Here is a 21,238-nt window from a genome sequence, read left to right as displayed (position 1 = left end):
GTTATGACCTCCATGTGAATACAAACAATTTACGTCTTCAGATGGTGTAAAGGGCATATGTATTTCCTCTTTCATAATGTTGTAGAGCTTCAGATTTCCATTTTATCATAAAGATTCTGAAATTAATTTGAAAATTTGATTTCGCTCTACTCAAAACTTTTAGTTTGCGAGTTATGCCCTTTTTACAGCGCACCAATTTTATGCGATGATTGTCCAAGTCCGACAGGTATTTCGGGTGGCATTCATGAATCCGACGCTCACTGGTGCTCTATCCTGCTCAGCCCCTGATAGAAGTAGGCGAATAGCTTGATAATCCCTAGGGGCTGGAGCCCCAACCCTTCCTGAATCAGCATCGCGTCCTGGTTCAGCCTCTGATAGAGCCCAGATCCTATCGACACACGAGAAGCCCCATGGTGTTGAGCCACAGGCCCTTCCTATATCAGCATCGGAAACCCGAACTATCCCCAAGATTTCAACTCAACCTATTTTTACTATTGCAGATGATAGATGAAATGGGGGGAAGCGAAGAGAGTTTGCGGAATGATAGTGGGGAACAGGAGTGACTCTAGAAAATCACTATGGCAACGTCTCCTTTGTCCAATAGGAAATTCCATTACTACCTGGCAGGGGATCGGACCGGGCCGCCTGCATGGAAGACCAGAGCGTTAGTACTTGAGCCACAGACGTAGCATAAGCTTGCATTATGTATTATGAAATTTTGTGTTTCAGCATTCGGACATGGAGGGAAGGCGCACACATCGTCAAAGTAGTGGCGGACCTACTTGGACTGGAACCTTCAGATTTAACCCATATCAGGTAAGCGAAATTGTACGCTTTTTCACTTTAATGGGAACATAATACTCTACCCAGGCCGTTGTAACCAGAGTGCTGCAGAACAGCGCTTAGAACCGGTTTATATTCGACCGGTTGCAGATCAACCGGCGAGGTTGGACATTCGTTCGAATATCCGGCCTTGAAGCGGTTGCGCCTGGCTAGACAGAACCACAGATATAGAGGACAGAATACCAAGCGCATTTCACCATACAGGAACTCTGATGACACTTTGTAACTACACAAATGGAGTAATTGATGGAAATTTACTTTTCCTAATTAAAAAAAGCTTAGCTTGACATTCTTAGGAAAATATTTGGGGATAAGGGGGGTGAAGTTATAGGAGAATGAAGATAGTTACACAACGCAGATGCACGCATTGTATTCTTCACCTGGCATAATGAGAAACATTAAATCCAGACGTTTGAGATGGGCAGGGCATGTAGCACGTATGTGCGAATCCAGAAATGCATAGAGAGTGTTAATTGGGAGACTGGAGGGAAAAAGACCTTTGAGAAGGCCGAGACGTATATGGGAGGATAATATTAAAATGGATTTGAAGGAAGTGGGATATGATGATAGAGACTGGATTAATCTTGCACAGGATAGGGACCGATGGCGGGCTTATGTGAGAGCAGCAATGAACCCGCGGGTTCCTTAAAAGCCATAAATAAGTTAGCTTGAAATAGAGTTATAATTGATTGGACACTTTGGTACATTTATCTTCATAACTAATATATAAATCAACTAATTGACACCGATAACAACAAAGGAAATAAGTGTAATGCATAGATGAAATCTGACGTCTAAACAAATACAAGATTCAAATAAATTACAAATACGTACAATAGAGAAGAGCAAATATGTACACACTTACTATTGTAACGTTCATACTTTACACTCAAAACACATAGGCTACCTCTGGAAGAGTAGTTGTTAATATAGCCTATGTATTTTAATTATTCTAAGTGGATGTATTATTATTTCTCTAATAAATCGTTTTTAGGGAAATAACAAGTTATTAACACAAATAAAAGCACTCTCAATTCTAATGATTGTAGTTACATGATGCGTGCTTGAATCAATGAGGAGAGAGGAGGAAATATCATTTGAAAGGTGCACGATGATAATCGCGTCCTTGCAACGATTCTTGGAATTCCTGGATGGCTCAATATTATCTGTCTTTCATGATCCAGAGCCGTCCAACCGAGTGAGACTCGGACATTCGTTAAACCGAACATTGGACTACTCCGCAGACGGAAGAGCTTCCCTTATTGTCTATAGTGTCAGGCGTTCAGTAGCAATCTGTCTGTTCTATCTTTCGAAACTGGTTATGCAGGACTCTAATTGTAACCTTGCAGTTGACAGTTGTTATTTCTGCTGGTAAGTTTTTTTACGAAAAAGTTGAACGTTGTGCAGTAGCCTACTGAACCAATTAGAACATAGCATTTTTTATCAGTTGCTGCTTCTGGTATGCGGAGCCTTGCTGTGTTGTCAGTTCACTACAATTCCTCGCCCAAGTTGAATTTCGACGGTGAAAATAACCTTTCAGTTAAAATCGTAGTTAAATAACGTATCACTACTACTGAAACTATTTATAATCTATGCTCCGTCTATTTTATACACGTCCACGTGTGAAATTTGTAACTCTGTAAACCCGATTTCAGAGATACGAGTCCAGACTAATGAACTTATCGAGGAATTTCTATTCTAAACCAATTAAAACGCACTATTCAAGTTCAGAGGATAAATATCAGGATCCTTTCTGTCGGGCAGAACAGAGTTCAGTAATCTAATCAGTGGAAAAAAGCTAGTCTAATTCACTTAGCCGCTCTCATTCTGTTAATGCGTGATAATGCACCAGTGCATTACACTCTGTGAAGACTCACATAAAATTAATTCTTATATAATTATGGTTTATTTATGCGTATATTTGAGACCAGCGAAACGACTCGGTTGCTGTGCCAACCCTTCTCTTTTGGGGTAAATTGTATGTGAGAATTTCTACAGGGACATCATTTTATTTTTACTAACATTTTTAATATTAACTTGGCTATACCTCTGGATCAACGCCGTTTGCTACCCCCTTCCACGACTAGAATTCGATGATACTGGCGTAAAATACAAACAAATCACTTTACTAGGTATAGGAGGGAAGAAAAGTAGTTCATCCATTTACGTAAACTAGGAAATATCGCGCTTTTGAGTTTGATAATTTTCATTAGATTTTTGTTTAATCAAAATACAGTACAGTATTGACAATGATTGTTTTTAATCACGAACTGAGCTGTCCATGTGGACGTATTCATTATGCAGTGTATATTATTCTGTCTACAGCAGATTAGCATACAATACAGAGAATGGAGTTAAATTAAAAAATAATCATAATATGGATATTTAAACAAATTTTTAAAATGGTGGCCGTTCATTTCGATACAGGCTTCAGTTCTTGTACATATTATTGCACTATAGACTATTGTACCTAATCCAAATTACCAGTTTCGTCCTTCGTACTAGTAACTCATGTTGAAATAATTCTGTACCTACTCTATAAAAGAGTACCTTACGTACTGTAAATTCAATCTTCACTTCTGCCCGATCCGAAAAGATAAAATCACTCAGACATACTATCTGCTGTTCGTCCAAGTGGTTATGTCGTAGGGTCGTAGAAAGGGAGGAAATCACGTGACAGTTAATTACTTAACGAGCCCCTTTTATTTAAGCTATTTTAAACATTTGTATAATATTACGTAGACGCCCAATTCCTAACAGAAATTAATGTTCTCAGAAAAGAGCTAAGACAGCCCAGTCACTACCTGGCGAATAAAAGCTGGTGGGGCAAACCGGTATACGACGTAGGCAAATGGAAGACAGTACCTGTGCGAAAATGATTCAATATTGAAAACTCTTTCGTCACTGGAAAATGCGAACAAATTTTTGGAACGTACTGTTTATTATGACCGTAAGGCTACTATGACTATAGGCCTATATGCGGTCTTGGATCTCTGTGCAGGACGGTTGAACTTCATTAGTAGAAAGGGGTGGAAGTGAAGTACATTAAAAAACTCAGGTACAATAAGAATTGAAGTAAAAATAAAATGATGTCCCTGTACTTTGTAGTGAATAAGGATATTTAAAGATTAACACATTTTTTTCTTAAGATAGTGTAGAATCATCATCATTATCATCCGTCACGAATTAGGCCTATGTAGACCTGTTTCGGCCCCATCTAGCAGTCTTCTAAAGGGTCTTCCTAACCGTCAATGTCCTCTGGGTTGATATTGCATCGTCATTTTGGGGATTCTTGAATTGTCCATTCGTTTTACATGGTGTAGCCGATTTAGTTTGTATCTGTTTATTTTTTCTTCTACTGACTCTACTTCTAATATTGTTCCAATATTTGTTCATTCCTTTTTTGATCTAAAAGAGTATATCCTGCTGTCCGTCTGAGAAATTTCATTTCCGTTGCTTTGATTCTGCTCATATCTCTTTTCCTTAATGTCCAAAACTCACTTCCGTATAAAAGGGAGGGTAATGCTAGAGTATTATATATTTTTATTCTTGTTGATGTTGCACTAATTTAGCTTTTAATGTATTATTTATTATTCCTAAAATTTGTGTACATTTGGTGATTTTCTTGTTCACATCTTTTTCATTTTGGTAAGATATTTCACAACCCAGATAATTGAAATTTTGTACTTGTTCTAGGCATTGGTTATTGTGTGTTATCTTACTTCTGATTGGATCTTGTCCCAAAAATGCCATTACTTTTGATTTTTGTGCTGAAATCTCCATCCCAAAATCTGATAATATTTTATTTAATGTATATAGTCCTCTTTGTAAGTTATCCTCTGAATTGGAAATTATAACTTGATCGTCTGCAAAGAGCAGGGTATTTAATGTTAAGGTTCTGGTTATTATGATTCCTGATGTATAGATCTGGTTCCATTTAGAAATGATTTCATTCATGTAAATATTAAATAGTGTTGGAGATAATAGGCAACCTTGCCTAACTCCATTATTAACATATTTTCTTTCGGATATGCGATTATTTATTTTGACACTTATTTTATTGTCAGTGTAGATTTCTATTATGTTTTGTAATAGCAGATTTGGTATATTTTTTTCTTGTAAAATGTCAAATAAAAGGTCTCTTCGAACCTTGTCAAAAGCTTTTTCAAAATCGATAAATGCTGTGTGGGTTTCTAAATTAAATTATCTTCTTTTTTCTAATAGTAATTTGATACTGAATAATGGATCTATACATATTCACATACACTACCTGGAATGTTAGAGGGATCAGTCTCAAAGAAGAAGAATTAGATGAAATATTACATAACAAACAAATCAAAATAGCAGCAATAACTGAAACAAAAAAGAAACTGAAAGGCACAACTGAAACAAAAAATAGCATAGAATAGTAAAGTAAATTAGTGTAGTATAGTAAATTAAGTGACCACCTTAATACTGACCCAAGATAATTCTACGTTTCGGAGTAATTTGTAATCACTAGGGAACGGAATTTGGAGTAGTAAAAGCTAGTATTGGCATCTACACAGTCATTTGTTTACAACCCTTTATACCAAGTCCTCCCCTCCATGACATACTCGCAGCTCTCTGCACGTCATCAACAGGTGAACGGGACAGTTGTCGCATAAGAACTTCAACGTGCAGGTTTGCAGTTCAGAGTAGTGAAGTGCAGGTACATTGCCGAAAGTGAAACCAACTAACAATACAAAATTGAAAGACTATATTTGTAAAACCTCCAGATCAAGTATCAAAATTCAGGAAACAATTCCCTAAATTGTCGCTTCCCCCATGTCCAGTTCCTACGAGATGGGGGTCATGGTTAGAAGCTTGCAATTATTACGCACATCACCTCCAATCTGTGAAGAAAGTGGCCCAGTCTTTCGATCCCGATGACGCGGCTGCGATTCAAATACGCCAGGAACTGCTAAATAATAGAACAATCGAGAAAGAAGTCACGGATATTAAGTAAAATTTTGGATATTTACCGGATGCCATTATTCAATTAGATAAGTCAGGAGTAGAACTAGTTGAGCAAATAAATATTATGGGGACTATTGTAAATAAACTGAGTGCAGTAGAAGGTGAAATAGGAAAACGTGTTGGTGAAAAAATGAACAAAGTTTTGATTAAAAATGATGGATACGATATTCTTAGTCGGATTTCAGATGTACTAACAAAGACGTGTCCCAATGACGTCATTCAACATGTGAATTTAATTGACGTATCTTGTTTCAAGTACTCTCTAATTGTCTCTGCAGAAGGAGAGCGGAGTTTTTCCATGTTACAAAATTTCCTTCCTTGCAACAGAGCAAAGTTGTATTTTGAAAATTTGAAAATAATATTTACAATTTATTATAACAAGGCATAGCATTAATTGAAAATGCCATTTCGTTTGGATCTACATATTCAGAGGCGAGTTCCATGCAGAAGACAACTGTCTATCAACATCAATATGTCCACTGACATGCGAAGATGCAGCGGTTCATATTTAATTATGTATATTTGTAATGTTGTTTATTGGTGTCTTGTGCGTTGCCAAGAAAAGCACATGTAGTTCAAAAAGAAATGCAGATTATGTATGTAGGTCACTATATGTCATTAAACTATTCCATTTGTTTATTCTGAAATATATTTACAGACGTTGCGTGTAAGTTTGTATGAAGTGGACTGTAGTCGTCCATGCTCTGTGACGCAGCTCGCTTGACAGTCAGTGAGCTACGAATATCTATACTGCGTTTCACCATTCTTTATAATACTCCAAATCCCTTTCCCTGGTAATCACAGTGAAACATCTCTTTAAGCGGACATTTCAGAGGAATTATCTTTGTCCGTAATAGGGAGTGTCCGTATCTAGAGAGTAATGTTTATAAAAGGAAAATTTGATACTAAAGGCTAGTACAGAAAAATATAAAACTGCTTCACATGAAGAACAAGTATCTTTTGCAATCATGAATTTGTTAAATACAATATACAAACAGGGTGAACCATAAGTAATGTCATTAATTTCAGGGGGTTATTCTTTGAGATATTTCAAACAAAAAAGTTTAATACAATCTTACTCGTTCTTGTTTTTTTTTTTTTCAGATAAAAATTATTTTATATGAAACATTTCATAGTGTCTATGTAAAGATTATTATTTTTTTGGTCCTATAGAATACATCTGTTATGGTAACAATATTACTTACTTATGGCTTTTAAGGCACCCGGAGGTTAATTGCCGCCCTCACATAAGCCCGCTATCGGTCCCTATCCTGATCAAGATTAATCCAGTCTCTATCATCATATCCCACCTCCCTCAAATCCATTTTAGTATTATCCTCCCATCTATGTCTCGGCCTCCCCAAAGGTCTTATTACCTCCGACCTCCCAACTTACACTCTCTACGCATTTCTGGATTCGCCCATACGTGCTACATGCCCTGCCCATCTCAAACGTCTGGATTTAATGTTCCTAATTAATATTACAGGAGAAAAATTCTCTCCGCCGCCGGAGATCGAACCCGGGTCCTTGGTTCGACGTACCAAGCGCTCCCACCTTTGAGCTACGCCGGATTTCAATCCACAGTACCGGATTGGACCTCTCCCCTCCAGTGTTTTTCCCTTTGTGGCCTGACTCCAAGTTGGACATCTATGTTGACATTTTATATAATCCGTCTGATGAAACATTGCAGCTTTCAGATGAGGGCGCTCGTGTGTCGTGAATGCGATCCGCTCAGTCTCGATGCGTGGCGAGTCAGCTGGAGAAATGTTGGTACAGTCTGACAATAAAAACATCAACAGCTGTTATGAACATAATCAAATACAATTACTAATACCATAATTGAATTTACTTTTTCTGTCATATGTACGGTATATACACGTACCTTATTCCAGAAGTAGCTGTATGCCCGAGGCAGAGGTCTCAATTTCATCTGCACTATCAGTTGAACTGTCTTCGTCTGCTGTATCTGTGCTGCTATCTGGCCTATCACAATCCATCTCATCTTCATCACACTCTTCATCACTACTCACAATGACTATGTTTATTACTATCCTTTCAACTTCCTCTTCCATTAACGCGTCACGACGCCAATATTCGTCCTCGATATGTTTAATAGGTTGGCAGCATTTTATCCAGTCTTTGCTGATTTTGCTTACTGATTGTGCTGTCATTTGTTTGAAAACTGGCAGGGAAATGGAACCAACATTTTTAGATGCTATGTTTTGTTTAACCAAATTCCAAACAAGTTTTTATTATTATTATTATTATTATTATTATTATTATTATTATTATTATTATTTAGGTCGCAGTGGTAGGGTGGTAGTCGGAGTACAGTAAACCCATGTTCTTTTAAAATCCTGTCCACTGTGTATACAGCTTGCGGCTTATTTTGTCTAACTATTTCTATTAATTCTCGTTTGGGTAATTCTGAGTCTGTAGTGAGATTTTGATTTTTTAACCATGAAATTATGTCCGATTTTCTACAGGCCAGTGTTGGTACTTTATTTTCTCGTACTGTGTGATATCTGACACAGCAATGCACTCAGATGGCAGATTTGGTATGAGACGTTCCTTTAACTATTTATTATAATTTTCGCCGTTCTTTTCATCATGATAATCTGCAGATTGAGATTTGGAGTCGTATACCTACTCGGTCCCTTCGATGAATCCCATTTCACAACAATAGCCCTTTGCCCAACACTTTGGTTTACATGCACACCTTGCACTTCATCATGCTGCCAACACATTTTTTACAGTATAATGAGTACGGACCCACGTTTCATCTGTATAAACAATTGGCTTCTTTGCCCCTTTTCGTTTTGTTTTAGCATTCTCAGGCATGTTGCACTACGTGCAACAATTCCGACCGCTCCATTAAAACATATCGCATGTTTTTGCATTTCTTAAATTTGTATCCCATAGATTTCAGCAGCCTCCAGAATGCATCTTTTCCCCCCATTAAACTGTATCTTTTCCTTAACAGCATTCAGAAGCTTGCGTAGGGTCGTAATTTCTTTTCTCTTCTAATAAAACTCCAAAAAAGTTCTGCGGATGACACATTTTTCAAAATCATCAAGTACAAGTTTCTTTCGATGTGGGCGGCTTTTACCAGGAGTTGAAAATTGTCCTCCAATGCCCTTTGCTTCCTCACCTTCTTAGCTATAATATGCCATGTTCTTTCACTCTTCCCGACCACCGTTGCTGTTCTTTTCACAGCGTTCGTTAATGGAATGATAAGACCTTTCTTTTTCTCTTCTTTATAAAATTTTACCACATTGTATATAATCTTTCTGCTTTGCGAGTGTAAGACTTCGCGTGACGAGTGTCTCGGCGGAGTTTCCATTTGCTCTTGTGTACACACACACTTCTAATACCGACTATCAGACTGAACGAACTGAACTGAGGGATTTCTTTACTGCAGCGCTGTGCATAGTACGTCAGAACAGGGTGACGTAATGCAGTATCGATCGCATTTTATGTTCAAGCTTACTCTACCTGCGTCTGCAATGATTCTTCAGACGGGTTATATTAAGTCAACTGCCATTATACAAGGAGCGCACTCAGTTGAGTGATTTGGTGGCCGGGATTCCACAGTAATATACACTGTTGCTCGAAGAATCTAAGTAAAGATTATTATTTTTTCTGGTCCAACAGAATACATCTCTTATGGTAACAATTAATATTAGAGAAGAGATCCCCGGCGCCGGAGCGAATTTTTCTCCACTAATATTAATTGTTACCATAACAGATGTATTCTGTTGGACGAAAAAAATAATAATCTTTACGTAGATTCTTCGAACAATAGTGCATATTACTGTACGGACTACTGTGCATATTATTGTGGAATTCCGGCCGCCAAATCACTCAACTGAGTGTGCTCCTTGTATAATGGCAATTGACTTAATATAAAATGTCAACATAGATGCCTAACTTGGAGTCAGGCAACAAAGGGAAAAACACTGGAAGGGAGAGGTTCGGTCCGATGCTGTGGATTGAACTTCGGCGTAGTTGGTATGTAGAACCAAGATCCAGATTCGATCCCCGGCGCCAGAGCGAATTTTTCCCCTCTAATATTAATTTCATAGCGTGTTTTTGGAAAGTCATTGATATAATTTCCACTAAAAATAATTACTTGATATTATTCGGAGTTATTTTATAAGTAATATTATAAGTGGATCCATGTATGTCAATGTTGTCTATCATCTGATATCTTCTACGCCCTACTTTTCTCCGTTCATCAATCACAGTTATGTATAATAGTTTATATAGTCTTGGTTGCGAAATTGTTTGTAATATTTTACGCCGAAAGCTACAGCCCCTGCCACAATACCTGCGTCAGATCTATCTTACAATGAAACATCATTCAGTATTAAGAAATTTTCCAAACAATTTATACACCATTCGAAAGAGCATCCTGAAATATGGTGAAGTCTGTAATATTACATCCTGCGATGCCATATGAACGAGCTAGAGAGAGATAAAGAGGCGGGGGTGGGTTCTCCGCCATCCAATGACAGTCTATTACGTTTGACTGGTGGGCACGAGGATTGAATGCTGTATGTTGTGTTGTCTGAAGCAGCGTAGGGAGCGAGGCACACTTTCGTTTGTCTCTTAGATATGGTTAGAAATTGGTAGGTTTAATTAGCACGAACGAAACATTTAAAAACAACACTGACCATTGTATTAGAAGGGCAATTGGTACATGTGAATTTCATATGGAAGAAAGTGAGTGTCATCAACTCTTATTGGTAAAGAGTAGTTGGTGCAAGAAAATTGTATATTTCGAACTTTTTTTGTTCAGCTATCATTATCATTCACAGGAGAATGAATTTGTTGAAGGGGAATAAGCAGGAACTGTCACATTATTGGTGAGTACGTGTTTCATTTTATGTTTATTTCGGGAATTTCATATGCATTTATTGTAATATGCAGGTTTCGAGACTTCGGACCCAATAGAGCAGTTCAGTGGGAAATCCGCATAACAGCGTACTGAGTATAGTGGTAAAGCGTACAGTGGGTTGGGGTACTGTAGAAAGGATGCCAACAAATACGCAAAGGAAAACGCTCGGATTTGAAGGTTCTGACGAATAATTTGGTTTTCATACAAACTGTGTCTGAAACTATTACACGATTAGAAAAGTCAGAGCAAGAGGTGCCGGAAGCCCTCAAATTAATTTAGAAAATGATGCAGAGAATTAATGAGACATAAAGTACACCGGTTACTGAACGTGTAAAACAGAAGTGGAAATCAATTTTATGTAAAAATAACGGATATGAAACATTGTGTAACATAAACAGCAAATTAGTGGACATAGAGTTACCCAAGAATAAAGGACTGTCTCTTAGAGACTGCAATGATGTTAGGTGTTTTCGTTTTGCTCCTATCACGTGATGCGGCGTAGAGCGCAGCTTTTCACAGTGCAAACTGTGTTTGGCAGATAACCGAAATAATTTACGTTTGAGTCACTGAAAATGTATCTTGTAGTACATTGCAATTCGGACTGTAACTGCACTTCTTAAAGACGACCAATAGGATAAATGAAGAAGTTAAAATTGCTACATGTTTATTTCCACCATTAACACTGTGTATAATTAAACACAAATGCTTATAAAAGACAGGAGAATAAATGCTTTTCACGTTCTTTTGACATTGTCATTGTGTAATGTACAGGGACATCATTTTATTTTTACTTCAATTTTTATTGTATCTGAGTTTTTGAATTAACTTCACTCCCACCCCTTCTACTAATGAAGTTCAAACGTCCTTCACACAGATCCAAGACCGCATATACAGTCATAGTAGCCTTGCGGTCATAGTAAACAGTAAGTTCCAAAAATATGTTCGCGTTTTCCAGTGACGAAAGAGCTTTCAATATGGTACTGTCGTCCATTTGCCTACGTCGTATCACGGATTCCCCCACCAGCTTTTATTCGCCAGCTAGAGGCTGGGCTGTCTTTTCTGAGAACAATAATTTCTGTTAGGAATTGGACGTCTGCGTAATATTATACGACTGTTTAAAATAACTTAAGTAAAAGGGCCTCGTTAAGTAATTAACTGCCACGTGATTTCCTCCCGTTCTACGACCCTACGACATAACCACTTGATCGAACAGTAGATAATATGTCTGAGTAATTTTATCTTTTCGGATCGGGCAGAAGTGAAGATTGAATTTACAGTACGTAAGGTACTCTTTTATAGAGTAGGTACAGAATTATTTCAACATGTGATACTAGTACGAAGGACGAAATGGTAATTGGGATTAGGTACAATAGTCTATAATGCGATAATATGCACAAAAGAACTGAAGCCTGTATCGAAATGAACGGCCACCATTTTAAAAAATTTGTTTAAATATCCATATTATGATTATTTTTCAATTTAACTTCATTCTCTATATCAGTGGTTGCCAAACACCACGAAATTGTGACGTAATAGAAATGCAACCCGCACACCACTATCGCAGGTAGAGGGGTGGAGTGGGTATCTCCTCAGGTAATGCAGTGAATAACAGTGCAGAGACGGACTGTGACCAAAAAAGAAAGCAATATAATATTCTTCTACTTATTAAATATATATACTTTTTTCCATGTTAATTTTTTATCCTCCTATTAATTATTTTTGTATTATTAATAAAATAAAATATATTTATTTTCTTATTTACCATAGAAAGAGCATGTACTTTACGTCAGCAGATATTTGAAATTAAAAAAACGTACCAGACTGGTCACGAAGTTGTAAATTACACTACATACTTCAAAAAAAACGTTGAAGTATTTTACTCCGATTAAGACATAGAAGCCGATATTTTTTATTGTTTATTTATTAATGAAATATTCAAATTACACTCATACGTAGAAAAAAACGTGAAAGTATTTTACACCGATTAAAACACAGAAGCCAATACTTTTTATTGTTTGTTTATTAATTAAATATTCAAATTACACTACATACGTCGAAAAAAGTAGATGTATTTTACCCCGATTAAGACATAGAAGCCGTTACTTTTTATTGTTCGTTTATTATTCAAGCTACAGGTAAGGGCGTGGTAGTCTTCATAACAAGAAAAATAATGACAACGTACATTGTTCTTTTATACTTCATTTAAAATTTTACAACAAATTAAGTATCTCATATTTTTGCCGTCTGCACAAAATAAATACTTTTCCTTCTATGCTCCTTAAAATTAAGTTTTTACTTACAATCTGTTTTCGAAAAGGCATCGAAACATATTATCCTACACACTTGTAACATTACATGTGCACGTCCGCTGCTGATAAATGTCTTTACTTATATTGAAGTGATGGCTGTAAACAGAGGGTGGGGATATGATGTCATGGTTATGCTTGAGTAGACACAGGGGCATGTGTCGCGACACAGCTTTTGGCGATCACTGCTCTATATTGTACGCTAATGTGCTGTAGACAGTTTAATGTACGCTGCATAATGAATACGTCCGAATTGATAGCTCAGTTCATGAGTGAAAACACTTATTGTTAATACAGTACTGTATTTTGATTAAAGAGAAACCTAATGAAAATCACCAAATTCAAAATCGCGATATTTCCAACTTGACGTAAATGGATGAAGTACTTTTCTTCCCTCCTATACCTAGTAAAGTGATATGTTTGTATTTTACGCCAGTATCATCGAACTCCAGTCGTGGAAGGGAGTAGCAAACAGTGTCTCCGTGAATTCAAAGGTAGAGCCAGGTTAGTATTAGAAATGTTAGTAAAAATAAAATGAGTCCCTGTATTTGAGATTTCATCATATTTCAGAATGCTCTTTCGAATGGTGTATAAATTGTTTAGAAGTTTTCTTAACATTGAGTGATGTTCCGTTGTCAGAACGGGATAGATCAGGGTTATTGTCAAATAGGAGGTTTTTCTCGTTTCCTGTTCTGCTTTGTTGGATGATACATTCGACACGTAGTTCCGATACCGTGGATATTTCTACCGGGTCGTCATCTTGTTTTTACTAACATTTCTAATATTAACCTGGCTATACCTTTGAATTAACAGTTGAGAACCGCAAACACTATGTTACCTCCTTCCACGACCGTAGTTTGATGATACTAGAATAAAATACAAACAGATCACTTTACTAGGTATATGAGAGAAGAAAAGTAGTGCTTCCATTTACGGGTGGGTTTATAAACTGCAGAGAGGGCTGCATCATTTAGGAATGGGATGGGTATTGGAGAAAGGAGAGAATAACAGGAGGAATGTATGACGTAATGTGAAGATGCGTTTAATTGATATCGAGAGGCAAGAGATTGAGCTCCAATGTTCGGAAATGTCCTCACTACATTTACAATCAGATAGCATGCTTAACTGGGGAAGGTGTGACTACATAAATTCTTGTAACAAAGACAGCAGAGCAGGTTTAGCGTGGCTAAGATTGGGGGCATGGAAGGGTAATAAAATGTCAACGAAGAATGGGAGCGTCTTTGTCCGCTTTGCAAAGAAAAGGATTCCTATAAGCATATTTTATTACTATGTGTCGAATTGGAACAGGTGCGGAGAAAATATTTACCACCCTCGATGCTAAGTCAGAGTAGGAGTTCGCTTGCATGTCTTGACCTCATGGGGAATAGAGAATGGGAACAAAAGACCGGATTGTTCCTCTTGAAGGCGAGAAAGATTAGAGCTGCAGCTGTCGAAGTTTGCGACGCGAACTGAGGAAGGGATAATAGTATCCACCCAACTGCACACTTTTAGGTCTTTTAGGTTAGGATATATTATATAATCTGTTTTATTGTGCCATTTCTATTTTTAATATGTGTGTTCTTTTAGAGAGTAGTTGGATGCAATCATAAGTGGGGGGGGGGGACCTACAAAGGAGGACTTGTTTTGGGTACAAAGCACGTACGGTCAGAAGACCCGTGCATTGGATTTTAGACAAAATTATGATAATATAAAATTTGTATGTATAATATTAGTCAATAAATCCATCTATCTATCTATCTATCTATCTATCTATCTATCTATCTATCTATCTATCTATCTATCTATCTATCTATCTATCTATCTATCTACGTAAACTAGGAACTATTACAATTTTCAGTTTGATAATTATTTTCGTTAGGTTTTTATGCTCGACCATGCCGAAATGTAGTAATTATACACCTGGTAGTAACCCTTTAATTTACCTCATTAAAGTACACCTATTCATTATAATTCAGTTGTTCAGCCAATGAGAAATCACCATTGTACCATTGTAAAACCGCAAGTATCGATTATTCTCGGATATGCAATCGAAAGACAATTAGCGAAAAGTCACGGAGGCTGGAAATTCAATACTGTCGCAGAAGGTTATGTTCTGTTACTATAATAATTAGCGTTAATTGTAAATAATATTCAAATAAATTCAATTTGTCATCTCGTTTTTCAATGTCTAAATCAATTTCAAGGTTATATCAAGATTAATGTTTATTTTACTCTCTAGATTATATCAAGGTCAATGACATTTGTTTCTCGGAAAAAAATCAATACTTTCGCGTCTGCGCACATCTCACAATTCAGGTCAGTTCCGCTCCTCACTTACATAACCATAACATGAATACTTCTGAATAATTTCAAGTTAGAAATATGGTCGAGCATAAAAAATCGTATGAAACTTGCCTATAATGGCAATTAAGACGCTCGTATGAAAATTATGAAACTCGCTTGCTCTCGTTTCATAAACAAACATACTCGCGTCTTAATTACTACCATTATAGGCTCGTTCCATAATGTACTATTATGTATTCAAAATACAGTACAGCATTAATAATAGTCTAAGTGTTTTTACTCACTAACTGAACTATCCAGGCGGACGTATTTATTATGCAATGTATAGTACACTGTCTACAGCACATTACCATACAACATGGAGAGTGCATTTAAATTGAAAAATAATTAAAATCTGGATATTTAAACAAATCGTTGAAAATGATGGCCGTTCATTTCGATACTGGATTCAGTTATTTTGTGTACATATTGTCGAAAACGTTTTTAATTATAATCTTCTGAAATTGAATGTATTGTTCCTGGAATGTAATTCTTCAATTCTTCTATTGTAGGATGTTTAACAAACACATTTGTTTTACAGTAACCCCAAAAGAAATAATGCAAAGCATCAGTCAACATGACGGGACATAATCCTGTGCCTCTTGAAATAATTCTGTACCTACTCTATAACAGAGAACCTTACTTTCGTAGGTCTATAGTAAATTCAATCTTCACTTCTGCCCGATTCGTGCAGATAAATTTACTCAGATTGCTATCCACTGTCCGCCCAAGTAGTTATGTTGCAGGGTCATAGAAAGGGAGGAAATTACGTGACAGTTACTTAACGAGGTTCTTTTATTTAAATTATGTTAAACAGTTGTATAATATTACGTAGACGTCCAATTCCTGATAGCAAATGCTTTCAGGAAAGAGCTGACAGCCCAGCCACTAGCCTTTACAGAGGGGCCAGCAGAAACAGGTGGGGGAAACCGGGAAGTGACGTAATCAAACGGACACTGTATCTGTGCGAAAATATGATTCAATAATGAATTCACTGGAAAATACGACTATATTTCTGGAACATACTATAGTCGCTCAGTACTTTATACTGTGACTGCATATGCGGTCTTGGTTCTGTGTTGGGTACTGGTGAAAGTTTACTAGTAGAAGGGGTGGGAGTGAAGTACATTCAAAAACTCAGGTACAATAAAAATTGAAGTAAAAATAAAATGATGTCCCTGTACACCTACGACATGGTGCATATATCTGAAAACGTCGCATCTTTTTTATCACCGTTAAAAATACTTATGCTGTCATTTGCTACGGGAGAAATTTAAATTTCCACTTAACTGTTGGGAATGGAACTTGGATCCTCGAGATATGTTTCCTGTTATACTGCTAATTTGAATAACAGCGGAGAATTTAGATCACTTCTCTCGCCTATGTTGAAGTAGTGACTTCAGCAAATGATATTCAGATACTATAATTGTGTGTAGATACCCTAAACATTCCGAGAATTCCGTACTAATTGAAAAAGTAATAATAATAATAAATTCTCGCATTTAATAACTTACCTGCATGTCAAAAATGAGAAGAAATTCTTAATATCTCTTCATTGTGTAACATGTTTGTTAGAATTTTATAAAGCATGCTTTGCTTCTCATAATTAGAAAACTAAGGAGCTTTACTCTTGTTATCTTTTTATAAATTATTGCTTTACCTACTGTAAGATGATTTTATTGTTATAATTGCTTTGAAAGGTATGTGCTTAGTCTTATCATATTATGCTCGAAGAAAATATATACCACCCTTGATGCTAGGTCGGAACAGGGATTCCCTTCCAAGTCTTGACCTCATGGGTTATAGAGAATGCGAACAAAAGACTGGATTGTTCCTCTTGAAGGCGAGACAGCTTTGAACATCAGCTCTTGAAGTTTATGATACGAACAGACGAAGGGATAATGCTAACTATTGAATTATACCCATACACTTTCATGTCTGTTAACAAGTTAGGTTAGGGTTATGATATACGTATAAGGTATTTTCTCTGTATAGATCTCGCAAGTACGGATTACCGACGGAAGGAATGTGAATCAAACACTGCGATAAGGAAGAGCGGGCGAGAGGAAAGGTCACGAGATAACTTGAATGATATTCAAGAGTACAGTCGGAAGAGAAATGACATCGATAGATCAGTCTTGCGTTGTAATAGATACATTACGACTTTAGTTTGTTCCACTGCATGTGAATACGTGTCTTGTATCGCACGGTATCATTAGTTCATTCGTAAACATATGTTGCGCGTTTAATTAGCTTGGAATTTTTCTCTTGCTACGTTCTTTATTTTCACAGCGATGGCCTCATTTGTTCGTCTTCTTGGAAGAGACAGTACTTCCATCGGGTCACACCTCTCCCCCTCGGCGTGCCTACATACACACGTCAAAACAGACAGCAACGCCACCATTGGTTTTCTGTAATCGTTCCTTGCGCGAGCTATACAGTTGCATATTAATCTGTATTTTTTTATGGAGAGTGGTTGGATTTTAATCATAGGTGAGAGAGCGAAACCTACTTGTAGTAGGATCTGCTTTGCAAAGACCCGTGCATTGCATTTAATGGCAAATTCTTATAGTGTAAGGGTTTGTATGTATAATAGCTGAATAAATCCATATCTATCTACAAAAATATACAACTCAGCTATTGTAATATTGTGTGTGTGTTTCAGAGTTGACAGAAATGAGGTCACGTTTAAAGTGGAACAGAACAACCTGGGACTAAATGCATCAGACGTAGCCAAAAAGATTGGTAAGTGTTGTGGAATACATACTATTTGAACTTTTGATCCAGAATAATTAGAAAGTTATCTAAAGCATGCCTAAGTATACGGATCCGTCCCAGGTCCAACCCTTGTAAGCCCAACCTAAAGTTAATCTAACGTATGTATATTTTAACGTGTTTTTAGTTGGTTATTTAACGACGCTGTATCAACTGTGAGGTTATTTAGCGACGATGGAATTGCTGATAGCGCGATGATATTTGGTGAAATGAGGTCATAGATTACCTGATATTTGCTTTACTGTTGGAGAAAACCTCGAAAAAATCAATCAGGTAATCAGGCCAAGCGGGGATAGAACCCATGCCCGGCTTAATTCCGGATCGACAAGTAAGCGCCTTATTGGACTGAGTTACGCCTGTGGCTTTGAATTGTATTGCACCCCATTTGACTAGTGGGATAAAATTGCAGGTTAGAGGATTGATTCCTATACTTAATTTATAAAACTTGATCGTTTGTACCACGTATTGTTTTCAGATGTTATTTTACAAACACTCTGTAGTGTGCAACGGAACTAAATAGAGTCTTTTTGAGAGATGAATCAGAGCAGAGAGTTAAACATAAAAGTCTAATATCATTGTTGTTTTTGTGAACGAGTTTTGAGAAAAGTAGCATGTATTCTTGAATTTTTGAATGCACATTCCAGAAAAACAACTGTGTCCTTTATTGGTTTGTTGCATGACATTGACGGTTTGGCCGTAACTGTGTGATAAAAGATGTGGCAACCACGCATTCAGTAGCAGTAGAAGCAAGTCGGTAATAACCAAGAGGAGTAGATTAGAAGAGAGGAGCTCAAAAGGCGGATTAAGTGTAATCTGTCAAAAAGCTTCTTTTTTTCCAGCAGTGGAGCGCCATATGCACAAAAATGGCGGGATTTTCAAACGACTTCCTGCACAGGAAATAGCGGGAATTTCAAAATACTTCTTTGCACATCCCCGTTATATTCAAATTAACATGAATGTTTGAAATGTACTATTCTACTCCTCTTGGTAATAACACTAGACTGGGAAGAAGGAAATGCACAGCCACTAATGTCCCTCTATGACGCGTTAGGTTACTGAACCTTTCTTGCATTTACGTACAATATTATGTATTGTCTTGAGACTCGGCCGCTACGATCACGTGAACATGTTGCACAGTGATGCCATGTGTTCCTTTTAATTTGTATGAATATCTAAAAAAAAAAAAAAAAAAAAAAAAAAAAAAAAAAAAAAAAAACTTTCATAAACGATCACAATGGTATTAAACCGACACGAACACGTAACAGCTCTCTTTATTGGAGCTTCACTGCGTCAGTTTTCGCCAATAAAATTTTGCTATTTATGAACTGGCCACCCTATCCTATTATTTCCTTAGTTGCCTCATGAGTGATATCTTATTGATGTCTCTTATGAGTAGAGTTCTACGTTTGGTGCCTAAAGCAGAGTAATGCGCGGTGGCCCACAGCTCTGCACTATCAACCCGCGTGCGTCTGCAGCCCAGCCCGCGCAAGACCAACATAGCTTGACGCGGCCGCTTACTAGCCCATAGCACAGGGCTTCGAAGCCCATCGTAGCCCACCGCACTGCTCCGCATTCTATGGCACCAACCCACTAGGCTAGTTGGTTGTGATTTCGTTCGGCGCATGCCCAGTGGATGAGAGGCCCACTAAACCTACCTAATTTTGTGTTCTATTTCCTGTCCCCTTGACCGATTCACGTCTATTTTGCAGGACTCTGGCACGAGCATACAGTCCCCGCATACCGGACAACACACAAAATTAAATTACTTTCCACTGCTGTCGAACACAGATTTAAAAACTGACCCAATGGTATTTTTTTAAATTACATCCGGCTCTGTTGTTTTAAACTCTCTAGCAGCGATTTTCTCCTTTACTACTTTTCTCTAGAGAGACTGTATTATCTTTGCGATGCAACATTATTTGGGCTGATCTTGAAAAACAGAACTCACAAACTGAAACAAGAACGTTTGAAACAGTAGGTGATCGTTGATCGAGCCGCATACGCAAGCACAAGCCCGCGCAAACTCAATTAAAAAGTAAATACTAAACAGAGGAGACTTGAATTCGATGCCTTCTACCAACCCACCGCACAAAACCGCTAGGCAAGCAGCCCGACCCGGCCAGTGCGGTGACGTCACGGATTTGTTCCGTACAAGACTGTGAAGCCCAGTACAGAAGCAGCCCATGGGCTGACCCGTTGTGCAGGTCTCTCCGCTAAAGACTCGGAACAACCCGCAACAGTGTAGATAGAGCAAATGTTGCTAATATTGTTATATGAATAATACTGTGATAGTTCTTTTTGAGAATTTATTACAATTTTACTGAGCGAGAGGAAGACCGGTTTTTTGCGTCAATGTATTAAGGGAATGTTCGTGGACAAGTTTCTGCACAAAACTGGTCCTTCTCTCGCTCAGTAAAATTGTAATAAGTTATCAAAAAGACCTATTACAATATTACTCCTATCACAGTATTACCAACCCTTACCCTATGAGTAGAGTATAGATTTCGGCACCAGACCCCACTACACAGTTCAGGTCTGGTGTTCAGTGACATGCGAAAACAAAACAAAGATGAGCGCTTGGAGATGAGTGCTTTAATAGAAGAATTTGGTGCCCATCACTTCATTAAGAAAGAACATGTATTTTATCAAAAAGAAGGAGATTTTTTTTTTTTTCATTTCAAACACTTAAATTATTTACAGTCATTCACTGCAATGCGTGGAGACTCATAAAGCACACGATGTTAATTTGTTTTATTTTAAATATGTGCTGGCGTTTATGTTTTTTTTTTTTTTTTTTTTTTTTTTTCCGTTTTTAATTCCGACCTTTAATTAATTCAGAGGTTCGAGAACAAAGTGCTCAGGAAAATATTTGGAACTAAGAGGGATGAAGTTACATGAGAATGGAGAAAGTTACACAACGCAGAACTGCACGCATTCAGCGTATTCCGAATATCACCGGACCGGTGGACAAGAATGACGTCACGCTGCAGCGAAATAGGAACAAAACTGCTGGAAGGATCCATGGCTGTCATGGCAACTGTATAAGTTGTTGTCTGTGCTACGCTAGCAAAAT

General features: G+C 37.4%; 1 protein-coding gene across 2 annotated transcripts in view; it reads left to right on the top strand.

Annotated features, from left to right (window-relative positions):
- IA-2 (tyrosine phosphatase IA-2) overlaps nt 1-21,238 on the top strand; it is an 842,823-nt gene that overhangs the window by 661,301 nt on the left and 160,284 nt on the right. For both annotated transcript variants that reach the window (XM_069821417.1, XM_069821408.1), the window contains exons 12-13: nt 730-816; nt 18,056-18,135. In XM_069821417.1, the coding sequence (XP_069677518.1) occupies nt 730-816; nt 18,056-18,135 (167 nt within the window). The remainder of the gene's footprint in view (nt 1-729; nt 817-18,055; nt 18,136-21,238) is intronic.

The sequence above is a fragment of the Periplaneta americana genome, chromosome 1 (genome assembly GCF_040183065.1).
Source record: "Periplaneta americana isolate PAMFEO1 chromosome 1, P.americana_PAMFEO1_priV1, whole genome shotgun sequence".
Lineage (NCBI taxonomy): Eukaryota > Metazoa > Arthropoda > Insecta > Blattodea > Blattidae > Periplaneta > Periplaneta americana.
This window is presented reverse-complemented; position numbering and strand designations above follow the sequence as displayed.